At 44.7% G+C, this 19862-nt stretch overlaps 1 protein-coding gene across 16 annotated transcripts in view; it reads left to right on the top strand.

Annotated features, from left to right (window-relative positions):
* The window catches only part of LOC117360845 (protein AF-10-like), a 206017-nt gene that overhangs the window by 142988 nt on the left and 43167 nt on the right, over positions 1 to 19862 (top strand). For 5 of the 16 annotated variants that reach the window (XM_033945354.1, XM_033945349.1, XM_033945343.1 and 2 more), the window contains exon 1: positions 12472 to 12642. The exons of 8 other annotated variants lie outside the window; for them this stretch is intronic. Coding sequence is in view for 1 of the 8 variants with exons in the window: in XM_033945353.1 (XP_033801244.1) it covers positions 1 to 6 (6 nt within the window). In the remaining 7 variants the exon portion in view is untranslated. Of the gene's footprint in view, positions 5901 to 12471; positions 12643 to 19862 lie in introns of those variants that run through there. 3 more of the 16 variants (XM_033945360.1, XM_033945355.1, XM_033945353.1) reach the window with 1 other exon arrangement.

Here is a 19862-nt window from a genome sequence, read left to right as displayed (position 1 = left end):
CACTGACCCAAAGAACTTGTCTTGGAAATTTCAAGGTCAGGCTTAGTCCTGATACCAGTCCTGACTATCTAGGTCTTGCCTGGCCACCGAGGTTATCCAAGTGCTGGCAAATATTCAAACCGGTACCCAGACAACTGTCTAGATAAAGTTAGGACACCAAATGCAAACATCACAGGTTGATAGCAATTTTTTCAAATATTATTTTTTTATAGCATTCCTCCAGACTGGCAAAGACGAATGGGTTTACACATCTCTACCAGCAGGTGAAGACTGAGAACAGATGATGTCAGTGATGAGTATAAGTGGGCTGTGCAGTCCCTTAAAGTCAGTCCTTTCTCAGTCTCCAGCAGGCAGAGGTGGTAAGTCTGTGCAGTCCCAGCTTGTGCTCAGTTTGTTAAAAAGAAAGGGGGGGAAGGAGGAGGAATATGGTTCTATCTTTCTATCTGAGCATTAACTCTCTTGTTTTGCTGGCCAGAGGCGGGGGCCCGCAGAGGTCTTCTTAAGCCTCAAGGGTGTCATACTCGGACAGCTGAGTCTGTCCCCCTACTTCATCTCCCCAATTCTTTAGTGGTGTATCAGCTGCTGTTGCTTTGACCGCAGCTTAGAGAGCCTGTGGGGTCTGCCTATTATGATTTTAAAAATCTGTAAGAGAAAGGAAGGTGTGTGCTGTTTGGTAAACCTTTTTTAAAACTAACAGGCAAGCACTAAGTTCAGTGTAAGGGAGGGCTTCTTCTTTCTTATCAGCAACTTTTGAGGCTTTGGTTTTGGTCAGGGAGCGCTTGCTTGCTGGGCCAGTTCTCATGCGATTCTACTCCTCCCATGATGCACAGTGATAAGCTCCAGAAGTGTGCAGATTGCTCCTGGCTGGGGGGTTGATGTGTCAGGCACTTGCAAGTTCTGTGCAATGCTAGAGGCAGTTGACAGATAGGATTCTTAGGTGACTTTGGAGAGGATTTTCTTTTACTGCAGGGATTCCCTTATTGCTGCTGCGAGGAGGGGGCCTTAAGCGCTTGAGCCAATCAGGGCCTTAGGCCTTTCACAGTGCATCCCAGGATTCACCGGGAAGGGGAAGGCCCGTCATTTTGAAGAGGCAGGCCTGCCGGCAAGAAAACTTAAATATCCCTCCTGCTGATCTTCATTAGAAGGTATGGGGAGAGGGTAAAAAAAAAGAAAAGCTGCTGTTCCTGCCCTGAACAGCTGAGTGACATGGAAAGCCCTGAAGCCGCCAGCGGCTTTGGAGAGTCTTGTAGCTTAGTTGATAGGGCACGGAAAGCAGCTTGACAGGAGAGAGGAGCTGTGCCTAATGATTGCTCTTCTGAGCAAGTACCAGGCACAGTTCTTCACCAGTTTATCAGCGATTCACCACACAAATAGCATGTATATAATTTTCATGCTGTTGTGCTGAGCATTACTAGTAAGAGAAAAATCACTCCCACCCTGTTGTATTTTTACCATGGTATCAGAGCTATGTGCAGTTCTTTTGGGGCAGTCATCGTGGGGACTGTAAATCCGGGGGCAATGCCTCTGTCTCCTCCCGCCCAATGAAGGTTTTCGGGTCCAGCTCCCTGTGCCGGTAGGTGCGAGGCTTTGGGAGTTTTATTATGGGTGAACCCAGATTACTTCAGATCAATGGGTATTGGAGGTGGTCTGTGACAGGTGCGCGTTGGAGTTTGCTCAAACCTTTGGATGTATTTATTGAGTCCCCTTGTCTGGCTCCCTGGAAATGGAAAGCTGAATAGTAAACTCTGCAGGAATTGATCGATCTCAAGGTGGTGGTTCCTGTTCCCCCTGGTGAGCTGAGGATTAGTCGTTATTCCATCTACTTTGTGACTTCCAAAAAAAAGGGTCCTTTTATCTCATTTTGGACCTCAAGAGGATGAATCAAGCCCTTCAAGTTCCATTTTTTTCGTATGCAGACCTTAGTCGGTGATTCTGGTGGTGCAGCTGGGAGAGTTCCTCCCTTCTCTCAATCTGATGAAGGCATATCTGCACATACTGATACAGGTGTTCACCATTTCCTTTGCTTTGCAGTTTTGGGCAGACACTTCAGTTTTGTGCGCTTTTGTTTGGTCTGGTGACGGCTCCCTGATCTTTCTTCAAGGTCATGGTTGTGGTAGTGGCGGCATTATGCCAAGAGGGAATCCTTGTGCATCCATACCTAGATGACTGTTTGATTCGGGCAAAGTCTTACAAAGATAGTGTAATAGCCATGGAACAGGTTGTCCAATTGCTACATGCTGGGCTGGGTAATCAACCTGGCCAAGAGTCATCTAGTTCCATCTCTGCACTTGGAATACCTGGGGATTCAGTTTGACATGAGCTTGGGGAGCTGGAGGCCAGAGTGCAGAAGCTTCAGGGTTAGATCTGTTCTTTCCTGGGTTCCCAGCTCCCTCAGTTTCAGGACTTCCTTCAAATGTTGTGGTCAATGGCAGCATCCTTGGAGGTAGTGCAGTGGTTGTGGGCTCACATGCATCTGCTGCAATGTGCTCTGCTGGATCGATGGTCTCCTCAGTCCCACTGCCCATGTGAGGACTGGTTTGTCACAGTTTACATTGGTGATTGAGGGCGAACAATTTGATCAAAGGGATGGGCCTGGAGCAGTAGCAGTTGATGGTCTTTTTTATAGACGCCAGTCTCAGTGACTGGGGGGTACAGTGCTTAGGTCACTCGGCCCAGAGGATGTGGTCTCCTGAGGAGTCGACTTGATTGATCAACTGCTTCGAAACCAGAGCAATTCTTCTAGTCTTGCTTGTTTTTTTTGCAACTTGGTAACAGGGAAGGGGATTTGGGTCATGTCGGACAATGCGACAGCAGTGGCCTACATGAATCGGCAAGGGAGAAGGAGGCAGCTGTATTGATGGAGTGGGCAGAGGCTCATCTTCTGGACATCTTGGTGACTCATATTGCTGGGATGGAGAACATCCAGATGGATTTTCTCAGTCATCATGTTCTGAACCCAAGTAAATGGAGTCTGTGGATGAGGCCTTCAATATGATTGTTCCATCTGCTGATGGATTTGATGGCCACTTTCACAATGCCAAAGTTCAGAGGTTTTTAAGTCACCACAGAGATTGCTGAGTGGAGACATTAGATGTGCTGGTTCAAGTTTGGCCAATGGACTGGCTACTGTATGTTTTTTAACCCTGGCCCCTGATCGATCGGCTCCTCCTTCACATCAGCTGCCATGCTGGCTTAGTAGTGCTAGAGGCTCCAGATTGGCCTTGTCAGCCGTGGTACATAGATCCTCTGTCTTCTCTCTCACTCTCTTCTGTTGCAGGATCCCATTTGCCTGTTTGATCCAGCTCCCTTTTGTCTTGCAGCTTGGCTCTTGAGAGGGCATGTTTGACCAGAAGAGGTTACTCTGGCCAGGTGATTGTACCCATGTTAGGTTCTAGGATGTTGTCCACGTCTTATGCGTACATCAGAATATGGCATTTGTTTGTATTTCGCACTCCGTAGCTCCCTTGTGAGCTTCCTTACCAGAGCTTTTAGATTTCCTGCAGGCCGGAGTAGAGAAGGGCCTTGCCTAGTCGTCTTTGAGGGTTCTGGAGTGGCCTTGGTGGCTTTCTGGGAAGTGATTCAGGAAAAACAGTTAACTGCTCATCCAGATGTGGTCTGCTCTCTGCGGGCGGTTCATCGTTTTCATTCTCCAGTGTGTCCTATGGTGCCCTCTTGGGATCTCAGTCTTGTCTTGTCAATTTTGGTTGAGCCTACTTTTGAGCTTTTGAGAACCAGTTCTCTGAAAGATCTCACCCTGAAGGCAGTCTTTTTGGCTGCCATCACATCAGCAAGGTGTGTTTTTGGAGACACAGGTGTTCTCTTATCAACCTTCTTTTCCAGAGTTCAAGAGGGAACATGTCTTGCATCCTATTCCCTCCTTTCTGCCCAAGGTGGTAATGCCTTTTCACGCGAGACAGTTTCTCTTTTAGTGTTAGGGGATTGGGTTGGTGCTTCAGATCAGCGGCAGTTATACAAATTGGATGTCAGGCGAGTATTGCATGCATTTACCAAATGGACTCAGGAGTTTTGTCTTTCTGAGCATCTTTTTAGTCTCTTAGAAGGCCATCGGTTAGGGTAGGCAGCTTCCAAGGTGACCATTATTCACTGAATTAAAAAAATTATTGCTTCTGTTTATTTGTGAAAGAACAGAGTGACTCCTGCTTTCTTCAGGTCTCATTTAACGAGGGGGCAAGCAGCCTCCTGGGTAAAGTGTTCTTTGGTATCCCCTGTGAATATTTGTAAGGCAGCAGTTTGGTCCTCTCTGCATTCTTCTGTGCATCACTATTGGGTGGACTTACAAGCACAGCAAGATATGGTTTTGGTGCATGGATATTTCAGTCAGGGCTCCAATGATCACTGCTTTGGTACCTGCCATTCATCTGTGCTGGTCTGGAGGGATGCTATAAAAGGATAAATTAGGCCTTACCTGCTAATTTTCAATCTTTTAGTCCATCCAGACTGGCATAGGACTCACCTGAGGTATAATTTGCATAGTGTTTAGTATGGCATGGGGTAAGCAGAAAAGTAAAAAGTAGTCCCGGATGGGATGAGGTGTTGAATATTTTAAGTCACTGTGGGGAGTCGGACGTTCCTTTCTGGGCAGTAGAATCTAGTTCACCGGTTTAGCCGATGGGCTGTTAAAGTTGAACTGGAGAGTTTCTTTTCTCTGATTTCCATATAAAAAAATAAATAAATAAAAGGAAGATCACAAGAAAAAAAATTTAAAGGGTCGTTCTGGGGGTTCTTGTCTAGCAGGTGGCTTCTTGCTGTACAGCCCATTTTATACTTGTCACTGAAGTCATCTGCTGGTAGAAGCATGTAAACCCGTTTGTCTATGCCAGTCTTAATGTTAAGAGGGTGAGCCCCTAAAATATATGAAGGTTTGGGAATCTGATCTGGGTTGGGTGCTTTCTATGACAGAGTAGGAATGTACATGGTATCACACTAATTCTCTAGGGTTTGCTCATTCCTTGATGGAAAATGGATATAAAGCTCATATGTGGTGGTACTAAACCCCAGTATTACTGGTTAATATGAAAGGTGGTAGAGATGGGAGGTGTTGGAGGACGTGTTTGCATATGCGTTGGGGTTTGGATTTTCCCTTTTTAAGTGGGATTTGTATTACCCCTTTTTTGTGACTTGGGGGTATAAAATCATCCAGGGCTTCTAGAAGTCTGTGTTTCACATTGTCCCTAATTTTAGATATGAATTTAGAGGCATCAATTGTATTGGTGGTTTTGTATCACTGCCCCTGATTGGAATGATGCAGAAATCAGCTTTTCTAAACTGTTTTTGATGGCTGCCTTGCCAGATTGGGAGGGGTGGTGACTAAAATGGATGATTGGTATGTTCCTTATAAACTAACGACCTTGACATATTGTAAGATGGGGAGCTTTGCTAGGAAATGATGGTGATTTGAAGTGTGAAAAAGTTATTTGTTGTAAGAGGAGCACTGGGGGGGTACAACAAGTTGGGGAGAGGGTGGTGAGTTGAGAAACTTTCTGTGGAGGTTATAATTATTCTGTTGCATGCTGGGGTGAGTGTGTTGAAGAACCACGTTGCGCTCACCCGATTTTCTTTTTTTATTAAGAGTGTTCTTTATTTCAAGTTATGCTTGTAATTGTGATATTTATAGCTTTAGAAAATTATACATTGTAAAGATAAAGGATAAAATATTTTTTCCTTTTTTAACTAAAAGCTTTTATTAATCTATTTTGTTAAATGTAATGGTTATCCTTTGTGAGAGAGCCAACCTCCTCATCTACTTATTTTATGCTATTTCTTTGTGGTAATTATGTTTAAAGTGTTTATTACAAGTTGATGTTGATCGTTTTGGCTAAAATACCCTCAAAAATGTAAAACCTAAAATGATCAAATAAAAAATAGTATTATAGTCTATAGTTCTCCTTTTAAGAAATGTCAATTCTTTTTAATAAAGTTAAATTCTCTTTTGTAACTGAAAAAAATCATCTTTAATGTTGTAAAGAGGGAAACAATAGGCAATTAGGGATAAATATACTAGTATGTGGAGAGAATATTGCTACTCCTTGGGTTTTGGTCAAGTACTAGTGACCTGGATTGGCCACCATGAGAACAGGCTACTGGGCTTGATGGACCACTGGTCTGACCCAGTAAGGCTATTCTTATGTTCTTATGTTGTTAAAAGGGGAGCTCTGTCCTTGAAATTACAAATAGGGTATTCTGCCTTCTCTTCCACACTGGAAATATTAGGTGGTGATCCCAATGCACTGCTAGTTATAGGTTTGTGCCTGGGAGATTGTGAGAGAAAAAATGTCATATCTTGAAATGGTTTCAAGAGAGAGGTCTGAAAGATGGAGTCTACTCAGACTATTGGACTCCACCATGCAGAGTGCCACAAGAATCCCCTATTTCCTCTGCCAAATTATGTACAATTCTGGAGACCACACCTTCAAAAGATACAAGAGCATGGAGTAGGTCTAGAGCAGGGGTGGCCAAAAGGTCATTTGCGATCTACCAGTAGATCGCAAGGGCAACATCAAACAGCCAGGCTCACGCCGGGCCCACAAGCCTCCTTCCCCCCTCCCCCCCCTACGTCAATTCTGACATCGAAAAGGAAGTTCTGGGCCCGGAACTTCCTCTCCGATGTCAGAATTGACCGAGAAAGGGAGGCGAGGCTTGCGGGCCTGACTTTTGCAGCATCGAGGAAGTAGGGAGAAATCGGCAGCGGTGGCTTGGGGGGCAGGGAGAGAGAAAGAAAGGGCAGCAGGGAGAGAGAAAAAAAGTTGGACTCATGGAGTGACAGAGAGAGATGTTGGTTAGGGAATGGAATGAGGTCTGGAGGATAGGAAGCATGAAGGATGAAGAAATAAATATTGGATGCACAGTCATGAAATCACCAAACAACAAAGGTAAGAAAAATGATTTTATTTCCAGTTTCGTAATCAAAATGTGTCCGTTTTGAGAATTTATATCTGCTGTCTATATTTTGCTCTAGGCCCCCTTTTATTAAACTGCAATAGTGGTTTTTAGTGCAGGGAACCTAAGAACATCGGGAGTAGAGAGTTGCGCGGGGACAGAAATCCCACCCGTCCCCGCCAAAGTCCCACCTGTCCCCGTGAGGACTCCCACCTGTCTCCGCGATAAATCCCCTCCGTCCCCACCTGTCCCCGCGAGGAATCCCCTCCGTCCCCGCCCGTCCATATAAACTTCAGAAATAGTTATTTCAGTTAATTATGCTACTGAATTAAAGGCTCTGGTAGAAACCCATTTAAAAATAAGCAAAAAGACTATTAATTTGGAAATATTAATTGGGAAGAATACATACTTTGTAAACGGGTTTCTACCAGAGCCTCTAATGTTTATAAATTTTTATCAACACAACTAATATACTACTTTATCCTGAAGCAAAAAAAAAAAAAAAAAAATTTTTTTCCTACCTTTGTTGCCTGGTTTCTGCTTTCCTCATGTTCTCATTCAATTCCTTCCATCCACTGTCTCTCTTCTCTCTGCGTCTTCCATTTGCTCTGTTACTGTGCCTCTTCCTTTCTCCCCCCTTCCAAATTGGTCTGGCACCCATCTAATTCCCTCCGCTCCCCCCATAGTCTGGCATCTGTCTTCTTCCCTGCCAGCGTCTTCTCCCCACTCTCTCTCCCCATTTCCTTTCAGCGTCCTTCTCCCCCCATCTTCCCCATGTCCTGTCAGCATCCTTCTCCCCCCCTCTGTCTTCCACATGTGCTTTCAGTGTCCTTCTCCACCCTGTCTTCTCCATGTCCTTCCAGCGTCCTTCTCCCCCCTCCCGTCCTCTCCATGTCCTTTCAGCGTCCTTCTCCACGCCTTTGTCTTCCCCCCATGTCCTTTCAGCATCCTTTTCCCCCCTCTGTCTTCCCCATGTGCTTTCAGCGTCCTCCCCCCTCCCGTCCTCCCCATGTCCTTTCAGCGTCCTTCTCCCCCCCCTGTCTTCCCCCCCATGTCCTTTCAGGGTCCTTCTCCCCCCTCTGTCCTCCCCATGTGCTTTCAGAGACCTTCTCCCCCCCCTCCCGTCCTCCCCATGTCCTTTCAGCGTCCTTCTCCACCCCTTTGTCTTCCCCAGTGCTTTCAGCATCCTTCTCCCCCCTCAGTTTTACCCATTTCCCTTAAGCGTCTTTTCTTCTCCACTCCACCTTTCCTTCCTTTCTCCCTCCCTGCCCCTTACCTTTGTGGCGCTTCCCCACCCGACCGACAACAGAACAGGCCCGGTCGGACAAACCTCCCTGCCCTGTAGCCACGGATCTAAATTACCTTCTTACAGCAGCTGGAGTATTGAAGCTGCTGTAAGAGGTAATTTAGATTTGCGGCTACAGGGCAGGGAGGTTTGTCGGCAGGGCCTGTTGTCGGTCGATCGGGGGACCTGACCAGCTGTGCACACTCACTCCCCCCCACCCCCCTCACGGCTGCACCCGAGGCGGACCGCCCCCCCCGCTTTGGAAGCCACTGCCTTCTCCCTACCTGCCCTGCCGCACACAGCCGACCGGAAGTCTTCACGATGTCAGCGCTGATGTCAGAGGAAGGGAGGGCTTTGCTTAAGCCCTCCCTCCGACGTCAGCGCTGACATCGGGGAAGACTTCCGATTGGCTATGTGTGCTGCAGCAGGGCAAGAAGAAAATGGAAGACGAGGCCTCGCAGCAGGGCAGGTAGGAACGGCATTGAACCCCGCGGGATCCCCGAGAGCACGAGGGGCGTCCCCATGGGATCCCCGCGACCCTAGTGGGCGTCCCCATGAGATCCCCGTGACCCGAAGGGGGAACCCGTTGTCTCCGTTCCCGTGCAGCTCTCTAATAAACTCAACTTTCATGACCATATCAGTAGCATTGTGAAAACTACCTTTTACAGATTGCGGAAAATTCGTTCTATTTCTAAATTTCTCTGTTCTAAAGCACTAAATATACTTATTCATTCTCTGGTGATATCTAAAATCGATTATTGTAATTCCCTATTTAAAGGAATTGCTTTACAAGAAATAAAACGACTACAAATTATTCAGAATGCATCAATTAAATTAATAACTAAATCCAAAAAGTTTGATCATGTAACACCACTCCTTAAAAAGGCTCACTGGCTTCCTGTTATGCATAGAATTACTCATAAATTATGTACAATTATTTTTAAAACTTTATATAATAAGACCCCAGCATTTTTATTTAGATTACTTATCCCTTATTCTGCAAAGAGAACCTTGAGATCTAGCGAACAAAATCTTTTATCTATTCCCTCTCTAAAAATAATCAATACAAGGAGACAATTTATCTTCTCTTGTACGGCACCGCAGACATGGAACGCCCTCCCTATGTTTTTAAGGGAGGAGAAAGAGTTTGTAAAATTTAAAAACGAGTTAAAAACTTTCCTTTTTAGAGATGCATTTGCAAGTTAATCTTTTATCTTATTGTTTTGTTTATTTTATTCCCCTTAAATGTCTTATTACCCTTTTGTATTTTCCTTTGATGTCTTTTCTTTACTTTACAAATTGTATTTCATCCCTCCTCACCTTGTGTTTAACAATGTTAATTTTAGTATAATAAGTTTATTTATTAATTGTATGGACTGTTTTGTTACCTAATCTATGTAACTTTTTAAATGTACACCGCTTAGAAACTTTGTTTAAGGCGGTTAATCAAGCCAAATAATAAACTTGAAACTTGAAACATTCAGCACACACTATTGCAGTTTAGTAAAAGGGGAGGGATATATTTGTATATTTTTGTATAGTTGTTACTGAGGTGACATTGCATATTTTAAAGTCATCTGCCTTGACCTCTTTGAAAGAAAACCTGAATATAAATTATAATTTAACATTTTCTCTGCGTACAGTGTGCTTTGTGTTTTTTTATTGTTGGTAGATCATTTTGACTTGGTCATTTTAAAAGTAGCTCGCAAGCCAAAAAAGTGTGGGCACCCTTGGTCTAGAGGAAGGCTACTAAAATGGTTGATGGGGACAGACTTTAAGATCTTAATATGTATGCTTTGGAGGAAAGATGGGAAAGGGGAGCTATGATAGAGATGATTAAATACTTACATGGCATAAATGCACATGAGGCAAATATCTTTCATTTAAAAGAATGCTCCGGGATGAGAGGTCATAGGATGAAGTTAAGAGGTGATACACTAAGGAGTAATCTAAGGAGGATTAATTCAAGAAAGCGTGGAACAGGCACATGAGATCTCTTAGGGAGAGGAGGAGATAATGGCTGCTGTGGATGGGCCATTTGGCCTTTATCTGTCATGTTTCTATCTCTCCCTTACTGTATAACAAATTCATGACCACCCTAAATTTAATTAAACTAGACCCCGGAGGATGGATATTCTCGTATGCAGACTACATCCTTCTACTAATCCCCATAGTTCTAAATCCAACCAGCCTCATCATCAAGTTATCACTAGCCATAAATTAAATAAAAAATTGGGCAACAATGCAACACCTTAAATTAAATACAGGAAAAAACAAGCTACGGTTTGGGCAAAAGACACAGCAATCCCTTCCTCCATCACACTGATTGCTAACTTTAACATAGAGAAATCTACCAAAAGTTATGGGAGTCACCCTAGACAACTCATTAATGTTTGAAAACTACATCAACAACACAATTTGGATGTCATATGCCACCATTCAAAAGCTGAAAAGATTAGATCCTATTTCCTCCGCCAGCAATGCGAGATACTCGTCCAACTAATAATACTGTCAACACTAGACTACAGCAATGCACGTCTCACAGGACTATCAAAGAAGCAAATGAAAAGAGTACAACTAATGCAGAACACAGCAGCATGACTTATATTCTACAAATAGAGGTTCGATCATGTAACGCCAGTACTGATTGAACTACATTGAAATCCTATAGATAAGGCATGGGCAAACTACAGCCCGTGGGTCATATCCGGCTTGCCAAATTTGGTGGCCAGGTTGAAGATCTCGATGGAGCCGTCCAGGCGGGCCATGGTCAAGTGCTCCAAGCGGCTGCAGTCATGCAGACAGCGGACCCCCAAGGGCACAAAGCGGAAGAAGCGCATCCAGTGCATTTGGAACTCCCCCCATGGTCGGCTGTAAGCATGCGAGTGTCTGCTAGTATAGTGGAACCTTGGGTTTCCAAGTAACGCGGTTTGCGAGTGTTTTGCAAGACGAGCAAAACACTCAGCATACTTTTGTCTCGCAAACTGAGCGCTGCCCCGATAAATGAGCACTTACAGCTGCAGACAGCGCCACTTCAGGGGGATGCCTCTTCCGTCCACCGGACAGCCTTCCACACCATGTTGGAGAGCCTCTGAGCCAACGCAGCCGAGCGCCGTCCCACCTGCACATTGTGTATGATCACACAGAATATCGATGATTGATGTGCGTAATCATACGCAATGTGCAGGTGGGACGGCATTTGGCTGCGTGGGCTCAGAGGCTCTCCAACAGGGTGCGGAAGGCACCCGGCGTGGAAGGCTGGTGGGAAGAGGCATCCTCCTGAAGCGGCGCATGGGCTCAGGGGGGTTCTCCAGCGGCTGGCGGACGGAAGAGGCATCCCCCTGAAGCCACGCTGCGTGGGCTCAGGGATTCTCCAGCAGCTGGCAGACGGAGGAGGTGTTTCCTTGAGGCTGCGCTGCCTTCATCTGTACAAGGACCCCGATGGGTGCATGTGCGGCTGGCCACCTACAAACTGCAGCACCCGACAGGTACACACCCCTAGGCCACCCCTCGCCACTTATTCCCAGTTCCTTGGCACCTTTTGGGTTGTGGAACGAATTGTCAGCATTACCTTTATGGCCTATGGGGAAAGTTGCTTTGATATACGAGTACTTTGGATTACGAGCATGCTTCTGGAATGAATTATGCTCATAAATCAAGGTACCACTGTATTTTATAAAGGAAAGAAGATGCCTTCTACTGCAGCTCCCTGCTGCTTGGGGTGCAGTACAATGGAGGCATGTCTGAGGCTTTTCTTTTTAGCACTACAAGTAGAAGCCTTGTGAGTTGGAGATCCTAAATTCATCAAGTTTGGCTTGGTTAAGTGTAATCTGCTTCAAAATATGCTTGAAAATTGTAATCACTATTAGAAATAATAATGCACAATCTCTTAATATTCCCTTAAATAGCAGGATTTCCACTTTGGAAATGCTTAAAGATTCCCTGGGTAATGTTTTGTATGTCAATTAAAAAAAAAAAGTCATGTTCCTCTCTAGGTAAGCAAGTATTAAATAATCCAGATAAAGCTACATTCATTTCATACTTGGCATGTACTACTAAATACTGTTATGTATTTCCCTCAGTACATATTGTCAGTTTTCTGTTTCCTATTCTTTCTTAAGCATACACTTTCCCTGTTTCCTCTCGTGCAATCCTGTTAAATATTTACTTTTTATGTGCCAAGAAACTGCTAGACTGACTAGCAAAAAAAAGTGCTTGTTGGTTGTTAAACTATTTCCTATTTAAGTGGGAGGGAATAGGAAGAAGGTCACACAGCCTTGGAGGGGAGGGGGAGAGAGATTGAATATGGCCTGAAATACTTTCAGTTTCCAATTCCCTCTTTAGCTGCAATGCTTCTAAAATATAGTATAAAAAGAAATTCTAAAGACTATATTGCCAACAAGCACTCGGAAGTCATTTTTTTGTCCTTGTGAATACCATCCAGGAATTTTCAGTAACTTGTAAGTAATGCCTGTATTACTGCTTGTTTTAACTAAAGCTGTTTTACTTCCTTCTCTTTTTCTAGATTTCCGTGCATTGATGCTAGACTGTTAACATATATGTTGTTAGTGAAAGTACCAGATTAGGTGTGTGGCTAAGTGGAAGTACTGGGAACATTAAGAGCAGGATTAAGGCAGTGAAAGTTACAGGTAAAATTAGGCATGTGCCTAGCAGCTACAAGTTTACAAGGGGCTCTCAGATGTGTAATTCAATAGGTTCCAAAGGCATATTTTTGCCCTGCCAAATCAGCTATTGTCAGAAGAATGGGGTGAGAGACCAGTGCCACTGCTGCTGTTGAAATCTGTTTGTTCTGGCTTCCTCCAACTGACAGGAGGAGTCAAAGAGCAATAATACTTACCTGTTGCTTTCTCTGCTGGTTTTCTTCTGCAGTCTGACCTATGTTTTTTGTGGGAGTTAAGCATGTATTTTATAATCATAGGAGCTAACTTCAAAATGATTGGAAATTACCTGAATGGAGTAGAACGGGTACAAGTAAGATCAATTTTTCACTCCGTCAAAAGTTACAAAGACTAGGGGACACTCAATGAAGTTACAGGGAAATACTTTTAAAACCAATAGGAGGAAATATTTTTTCACTCAGAGAATAGTTAAGCTCTGGAATGCATTGCCAGAGGTTGTGGTAAGAGCGGATAGTCTAAACTAAACTAAACCTTAGGTTTGTATACCGCGCCATCTCCACAAGCATAGAGCTCGGCACAATTTACAGGGTTAGGTTGAAAAGGAGCTACAATGAAGGGTTATAGGAAAGGAGCTAGGAAGATAAAGAGGTACCAAAGAGCGGGAGGTGTTAGATTTTTGAAAAGAGCCAAGTTTTCAGGTGTTTGCGGAAGGATTGGAGGGAGCTTGAAATTCTGAGCGGGGATGTGAGGTTGTTCCAGAGTTCTGTGGTTTTAAAGGGGAGGGATGTTCCTAGTTTTCCTACGCGGGATATACCTTTTGCAGAGGGGAATGATAGTTTCAGTTTTTGGGAGGATCTAGTGGAATTAGGGTTAGAGGAGTTCCAGAAGAGTGGGATAACGGGAGGGAGGATGCCATGTAGGATCTTGAAAGCTAAACAGGCACATTTAAAGAGGACTCTGGAGTGAACTGGGAGCCAGTGAAGTTTGGACAGGAGTGGGGAGTCTGTTATTGAGAAAGACATGGGAGAAGTCACTACTTGCCCTGGATCGGTAGCATGGAATGTTGCTACTCCTTGGGTTTTGGCCAAGTACTAGGACCTGGATTGGCCACCATGAGAATGGGCTACTGGGCCGATTGGTCTGACCTAGTGAGGCTATTTTTATGTTCTTACTCCTCTGTGGGCACACCCAAGGAGTTTGCTTATTATTGGAGGTGCTCAAGGACCCACAGAGCTGACACCTATGTTATAAGCTCACAGAAAAAAAAAATGTATTTTTGGTATGTATAGTGGGAACAGCCATTTTACAAAAAAAGCTCATAAAAGAGCATTAGCTCTTAGGGCTTTCTATGTGTGTGAGAGGCACTTACTCAGCTTTCCAACACAGATATACTGGGACTCTTGACTTCAATGTCTTTAGTGGGAATAGTGAACATCTTGGCTTTTACATCTGTCTCTCCCACTGTAGCTTCTCTCAGCCTCTATTAGGGGCTTGGGCTAGGGGTTCTCTCTTACCCACTCTAGGCCTGACTGTAGGAGGGTCTTGAAGGGCCCCAAGATCCTCTTGTCTCCGGAGCTCTGAGTTTCTGCCACTTGGATTGGCCACTATTGGAAACAATACTGGGCTAGATGAACCATTGGTCTGACCTAATATGGCTATTCTTATGCTATGGTCTTATGTCAAGCAAGTCCTGTAAGCAGGGGGGGGGGGGGCTCTGGCCAGTAGAGGGGCCACTTTTGGGCTCTAGGTTGGGGGCCAAGCAGCACAGAGGGACCTGGTCACCACCACCACCAATGCAGAACAGGATTCTTCCCTATAGAAGGAGGAGAAGTGGTCACATGTTATATGGCTCTTTAGGCATAAGAAGCCTGCTTTGGAGGCCCTTGGGCTCCCACCCCTTCAAAGAGGACCCTCTTTTGGAGGGTTTGGTGAGGCTCCCTAAACATTTTCCTCTCATTAAAGCTCTATCTCACATGATGTTGATGGAGTGAGAGTTCCCGGATAGCACTCTCAGGGAGGCTAGGCTCTAGGTTGCCTATATCCTTTTGCTCCTGATGGAGCGGTAAATGGAAGTTACCCAAAGGTGGATGCACTGGTCACAGCTGTGACCAAAAAGACAGCTGTCCCAGTTGAGTGGTTCTGTCATCAGAGAACTCCATGAGAAACAGGTGGATTAGCAACTTAGTCTATGATTCTCCTTCAGGACAGCGAGTGTGCAGGCCATCATTTGTGAGGACTATGTAGCCAGAGCCATGTTGTGTTGGTTATAATAGCTGCCAGAGTTCCCTGAGGTCTTTTAGCTGGAATTGGGCATGGCCTTATTGGCTAATGTTCTGTATGATCTGGCGCATCTTTCCTTATGCTAGGTGGCATCCTTGGTCATGTGGTATCACTGACTATGGCTGCAACATTGAGTCACAACTGTCACTTTTAAGAAGTTCCTCAGTCAGTTGCCCTTTTGGGGGTGGTTGCTGTTTGGGAAGGATTTAGAAAGTTGACAAAGGATATGGATAAGGTTTGACCTCTCTGCCTTCCTGGACTGAAGAAGTGGGGCTCCCAGCAGACCCCATCAGCCCATGATTACTCTGGGGGAGTAAAGTAGTTCCAGCCAGACCTTCGTTCTACATCACAGTCTGCAGTTGCAGGCAGGCCCTTTAAATAGGGTTCCTTTTGTGGCTCTAGAAGGCCCAGAGGCACAAGTCCCTCTAACTGGGCAGGAGGTTCCAGTCCTTCCCAATGAAGGTATGCCAGGTCCCTCAGTGATTCTAGTGGTAGGAGGCTATCTCTCTTCTGCCAGAAGCGGGCTCACATAATCTCAAGTCAGTGGGTTCTGGAGGTGGTCAAGTAAGGTTTTACCTTGGATCTGGTTCACTCTGTCCCTGACACCTTCATGGTGTGTCCATGTGGCTTGGAGCTAAAGCATTGGGCTATTGCTTTTACTCTGTAGCACCTCCTCGAGCTGGGAATGGTGGAACTTGTCCCAGTGACCAAATGGCTATTGAAACATTATTCTTTATACACAATACAAGCTGAATATCTTCAAATATATAGCCACACCAAATTGATATTCAAACAGTTATACTGTCAGAAATCAAGTGCAATACACTTTTCACTTTATATAAACGGTAAAAGACCTCAGTGTTTCTCAGAACTGAGAAACTATCTATGCCAGTAACGATACTGTCATAGAGAAATACATCCTTGGTCTTATATTCTGCCGTTTACTTTTATAATTTTGCTATACTTTTTAACTATTTATTATCGTTTTTTAAGATTTTATAGAAAAGTGAGCACTTATCTTGTTTCTTTTCCAACAGTGCAAAACCACCGCAGTTGCCTTTCAAAAATTATTTTGCGGTATATTCCAATTCAGACTGATTCACATAGAAATCCCAACAGGCCCTGTTTCGCCCTACGGCTGCATCAGGGGATTATTTTCAATTACGAGCCACAGCTTCAATGATTTTCTCTCAGCGAAAGAAAATCTCTCAGCTGAGAGAAAATCATTGAAGCAGTGGCTCGTAATTGAAAATAATCCCCTGATGCAGCCATAGGGCGAAACAGGGCCTGTTGGGATTTCTATGTGAATCAGTCTGAATTGGAATATACCGCAAAATAATTTTTGAAAGGCAACTGTGGTGGTTTTGCACTGTTGGAAAAGAAACAAGATAAGTGCTCACTTTTCTATAAAATCTTAAAAAACGATAATAAATAGTTAAAAAGTATAGCAAAATTATAAAAGTAAACGGCAGAATATAAGACCAAGGATATATTTCTCTATGACAGTATCTTTACTGGCATAGATAGTTTCTCAGTTCTGAGAAACACTGAGGTCTTTTACCGTTTATATAAAGTGAAAAGTGTATTGCACTTGATTTCTGACAGTATAACTGTTTGAATATCAATTTGGTGTGGCTATATATTGAAACATAACATTTATTTTCTGATCCCAAAGGAAGCCTCCTTTTTGTCCCATCCTGGATCTCAAAGTGCTGAGTGTCTTATCTTCAGGTGCAGCAGTGTGAATGGAGACCCTGCAGCCGGTGATAGCCTCAGTTTGACTGGTCAAATTCTTGACCTCTTTAAATGTCACGGAGGCCAGCATACATATTCTTACCATGGACCATCACAAGAGGTATCTCTGCTTTTGTGTGCTAAGATGCCATTATCAGTTTCCAGCTCTCCAATTAGGTTGACCATGGCTCCCTGTACTTTTTCCAAGGTGCTGGTTTTGGTGGCAGTGCATTTGCATTGCCAGGGAAGATTGCTTATGAGTGGTTTCCTGTCCAGAGGACTAGGTGAACAAGCTGGAAGCTCAGAAGCACAGACTTCAATTTGCCAGTCCCCAGAGAGTGGGATTATTTGCAGTGACTCTGGAGATAGTAGCTTGGTCTCTCAGGACTTTGATCATCAGTTGTTACTCCCAACCAGAGCCAGGGCTGGTATGGCCTTGTAAGACAGTCCTGGCTATTTCCTTCAGGGATCTTCACTGGATTCACCAGAGTTAGTTGTGGTAACTACTGCGTCTCCTCAAATTGCGGGGCTTAATGCCTGGGTTGGGTGTCGTAGGGGATTTGGTCCTTCAACCACCAAGAGACTTGAATGGCATGTTTGACTTTTCTTGAGTTCCTTCCCTTGCTCTGGAGGAAGCTGTTTCAAGTGATGGTAGGCAATTGGCAGCAAAGTCAAGATGGTGGCTCTGGAGGAGGTGACCCTCTGTTGTTGGGTGAAGGTACATCTGCAAGCCCTTTTGGCAGTTCATATAGTGGGTAAGGACAATGTTCAAGCAGAATTCCTAAGCCACTCCATTTTAGATCCAGGGGAATGGGAGCTGGGGTTGGAGACCTTTCAGCTCATTTAGGTCAGGCGAGGCATTTCAGCTAATTCAGATTGGGTGAGGCCTGCTGGTGTTTGACTTGATGGCAATGAGAGCCAGTACCATGGTGGAACATTTTTTCAGCCTCAGAAGAGAGCAGGCCTGCTCTGGAGCAGCCATGGTTGCTGGAGGAGCCTCCCTATTTTTCCACTGTGGCGCTTGTACAGGATTGCACGGCATCCTCACCTAATGCTCACCATTAGCTCCACACTGGTCTCACCAAGGATGCAGACCTGGTACCATTGTTGGTGGCTGATTGCTTTACCTGCTCAGAAGTTGAGGTTTCCAAAACAAGAGTCTGTGGAAATAGAAGACCCAGATCCTTCCTCGCTGCTGTAGAGTGTGCATGCTTTCCAGGTAAGGGGAGTATAGCCACGGGTGGGCCTGGGCCAGCAGTGATGCTTCTATTCAGTGCTGGCATGAGGGGAGCAGGCTTGGCTATTGCAGTCCTGCATCTCACTCCCTAAAGCATGGTTCTAATGGTCCCGACAGCGATTCCCACACGCTGCCTGCCACTAAACCACAAGCCTGTCCTCTGCCGCATCCTATCCTGTGAGGAGAGGCTTCTGGGTTATTGGCAGGCAGTGTGTGGGAATTGCTGCCGCCGCCAGGACCTGTTGAAGCCACACATTAGGGAGGGAGAATTATGAGTGCGGTAAGAGAGGGAAGGAAGTAAGGGAAGATGCTACACATGGTGGGGGGTGAGAGATAAAGAGAGAGATGGGATGGAAGAGGGGAGAGAGGGAGAATTGTTGGACATGGGGTGGAGGAGAAGAAGGAAGAGATGCAGAAAAGAGGCGGGGAAGGGAGAAATCCTGCACATGGCATGGAGAAAAGGAGAAACGTGGAGAGGAAGGAGAGATTGTCCATGGGGAGAGAGGGATAAATATTGCACATGATGGTTGACAATTGGCAAGGGAGGAAGGGAGAGATGTTGCATGGGGGGGGGGGGATGTTTGATCCAGGGCTAGAAAGAAATCACTAAGAGCTCTTTTTTACAAAGCAGCAGGACCAATTAGCGATGCACTGAGTGTGATGAAGCCCATTCAATTCCCTTGGACTTTGTTTGCACTCTTTATTCTAATCGATAGTACTGCTTTGTAAAAGGAGCCCTAAATGAGAAAAACATAGACTCTATTTTCTCTATTATAGTTTAAATGAAAATACTGGATTGTACTGAAGTTCTGGATAATTAGCCAAAATATTGTTTAAATTTTGACACTTGTAAATTTTGCAGAATTTACAATTTTTTATGTAGAATTATGCCAGGAGTATAATCTAATGGTGTAATCAAGACAAGCATGATGACCCAATCACAGCAACCATTTTGAAAGCAGGCCTGAATGGACAGGAGTAACATGGAAGGACACTATTACTTCTACCCCAACTACACCCCTAGATCACCAGGAATTGTAAGATAGGTCAGGTGGGAGGGGGGGGGGTGGAGGCACTCAGAAGGACATCTGGGAGGAGGGGCAACTTCTGTTTAGGGTTGGGAGATGGGGAAGAAAGACAAATGAGTCAAAACACAAATTTTCAGCTTCCACCAGAAATACATGGGGGCTCATTTTCAGAACAGATGTCTAAAAACTGGCATAAAGTGGCAATCGGGCCGTTTTTCTCAGCAAAATATCTGTCACCCTTTTCAAAGCTGACTTTCTAGATCAGGGGTGTCCAACCTTTTGGCTTCCCTGGGCTGCATTGGCCGAAAAAAATTTTCTGGGGCTGCACAAAGGTGCAAACACTGCAGCAAGACAGAAGAGGGAGCCGGCAAGACGGTAAACACCCGGGGGCAGCAGAGGAAAACGACCAGGCCACAGGTTGGACACCCCTGTTCTAGATGTTTTGATAGGCTTTTTTTGCCTGCAATGCATCTAAATCTCAAGGGGTCATGCTGGAGGTTTCAAGTTTCAAGTTTATTCATATTATTTGATTGAATGCTTTTCCAAATTACAAAGCGTTGTACAAAAGATAAAAATATGATTTTAGAGAAATCACATACATAATACATTAATCAGACCTACATGGGTAATTGCTTTTTAAAACCACGGGAAACAATAGGAAAGAGGGGAGGAAATACAATTTTTGAAGAAAAAGTACATAAAAGGGAAGTACATAAGAAGTGTAGGAAGAAGAGGATTGCTGGCAGAAGTGGGGTCGAATA

Source organism: Geotrypetes seraphini, chromosome 5 (assembly GCF_902459505.1).
Source record: "Geotrypetes seraphini chromosome 5, aGeoSer1.1, whole genome shotgun sequence".
In the NCBI taxonomy this organism is placed as follows: Eukaryota; Metazoa; Chordata; class Amphibia; order Gymnophiona; family Dermophiidae; genus Geotrypetes; species Geotrypetes seraphini.
This window is presented reverse-complemented; position numbering and strand designations above follow the sequence as displayed.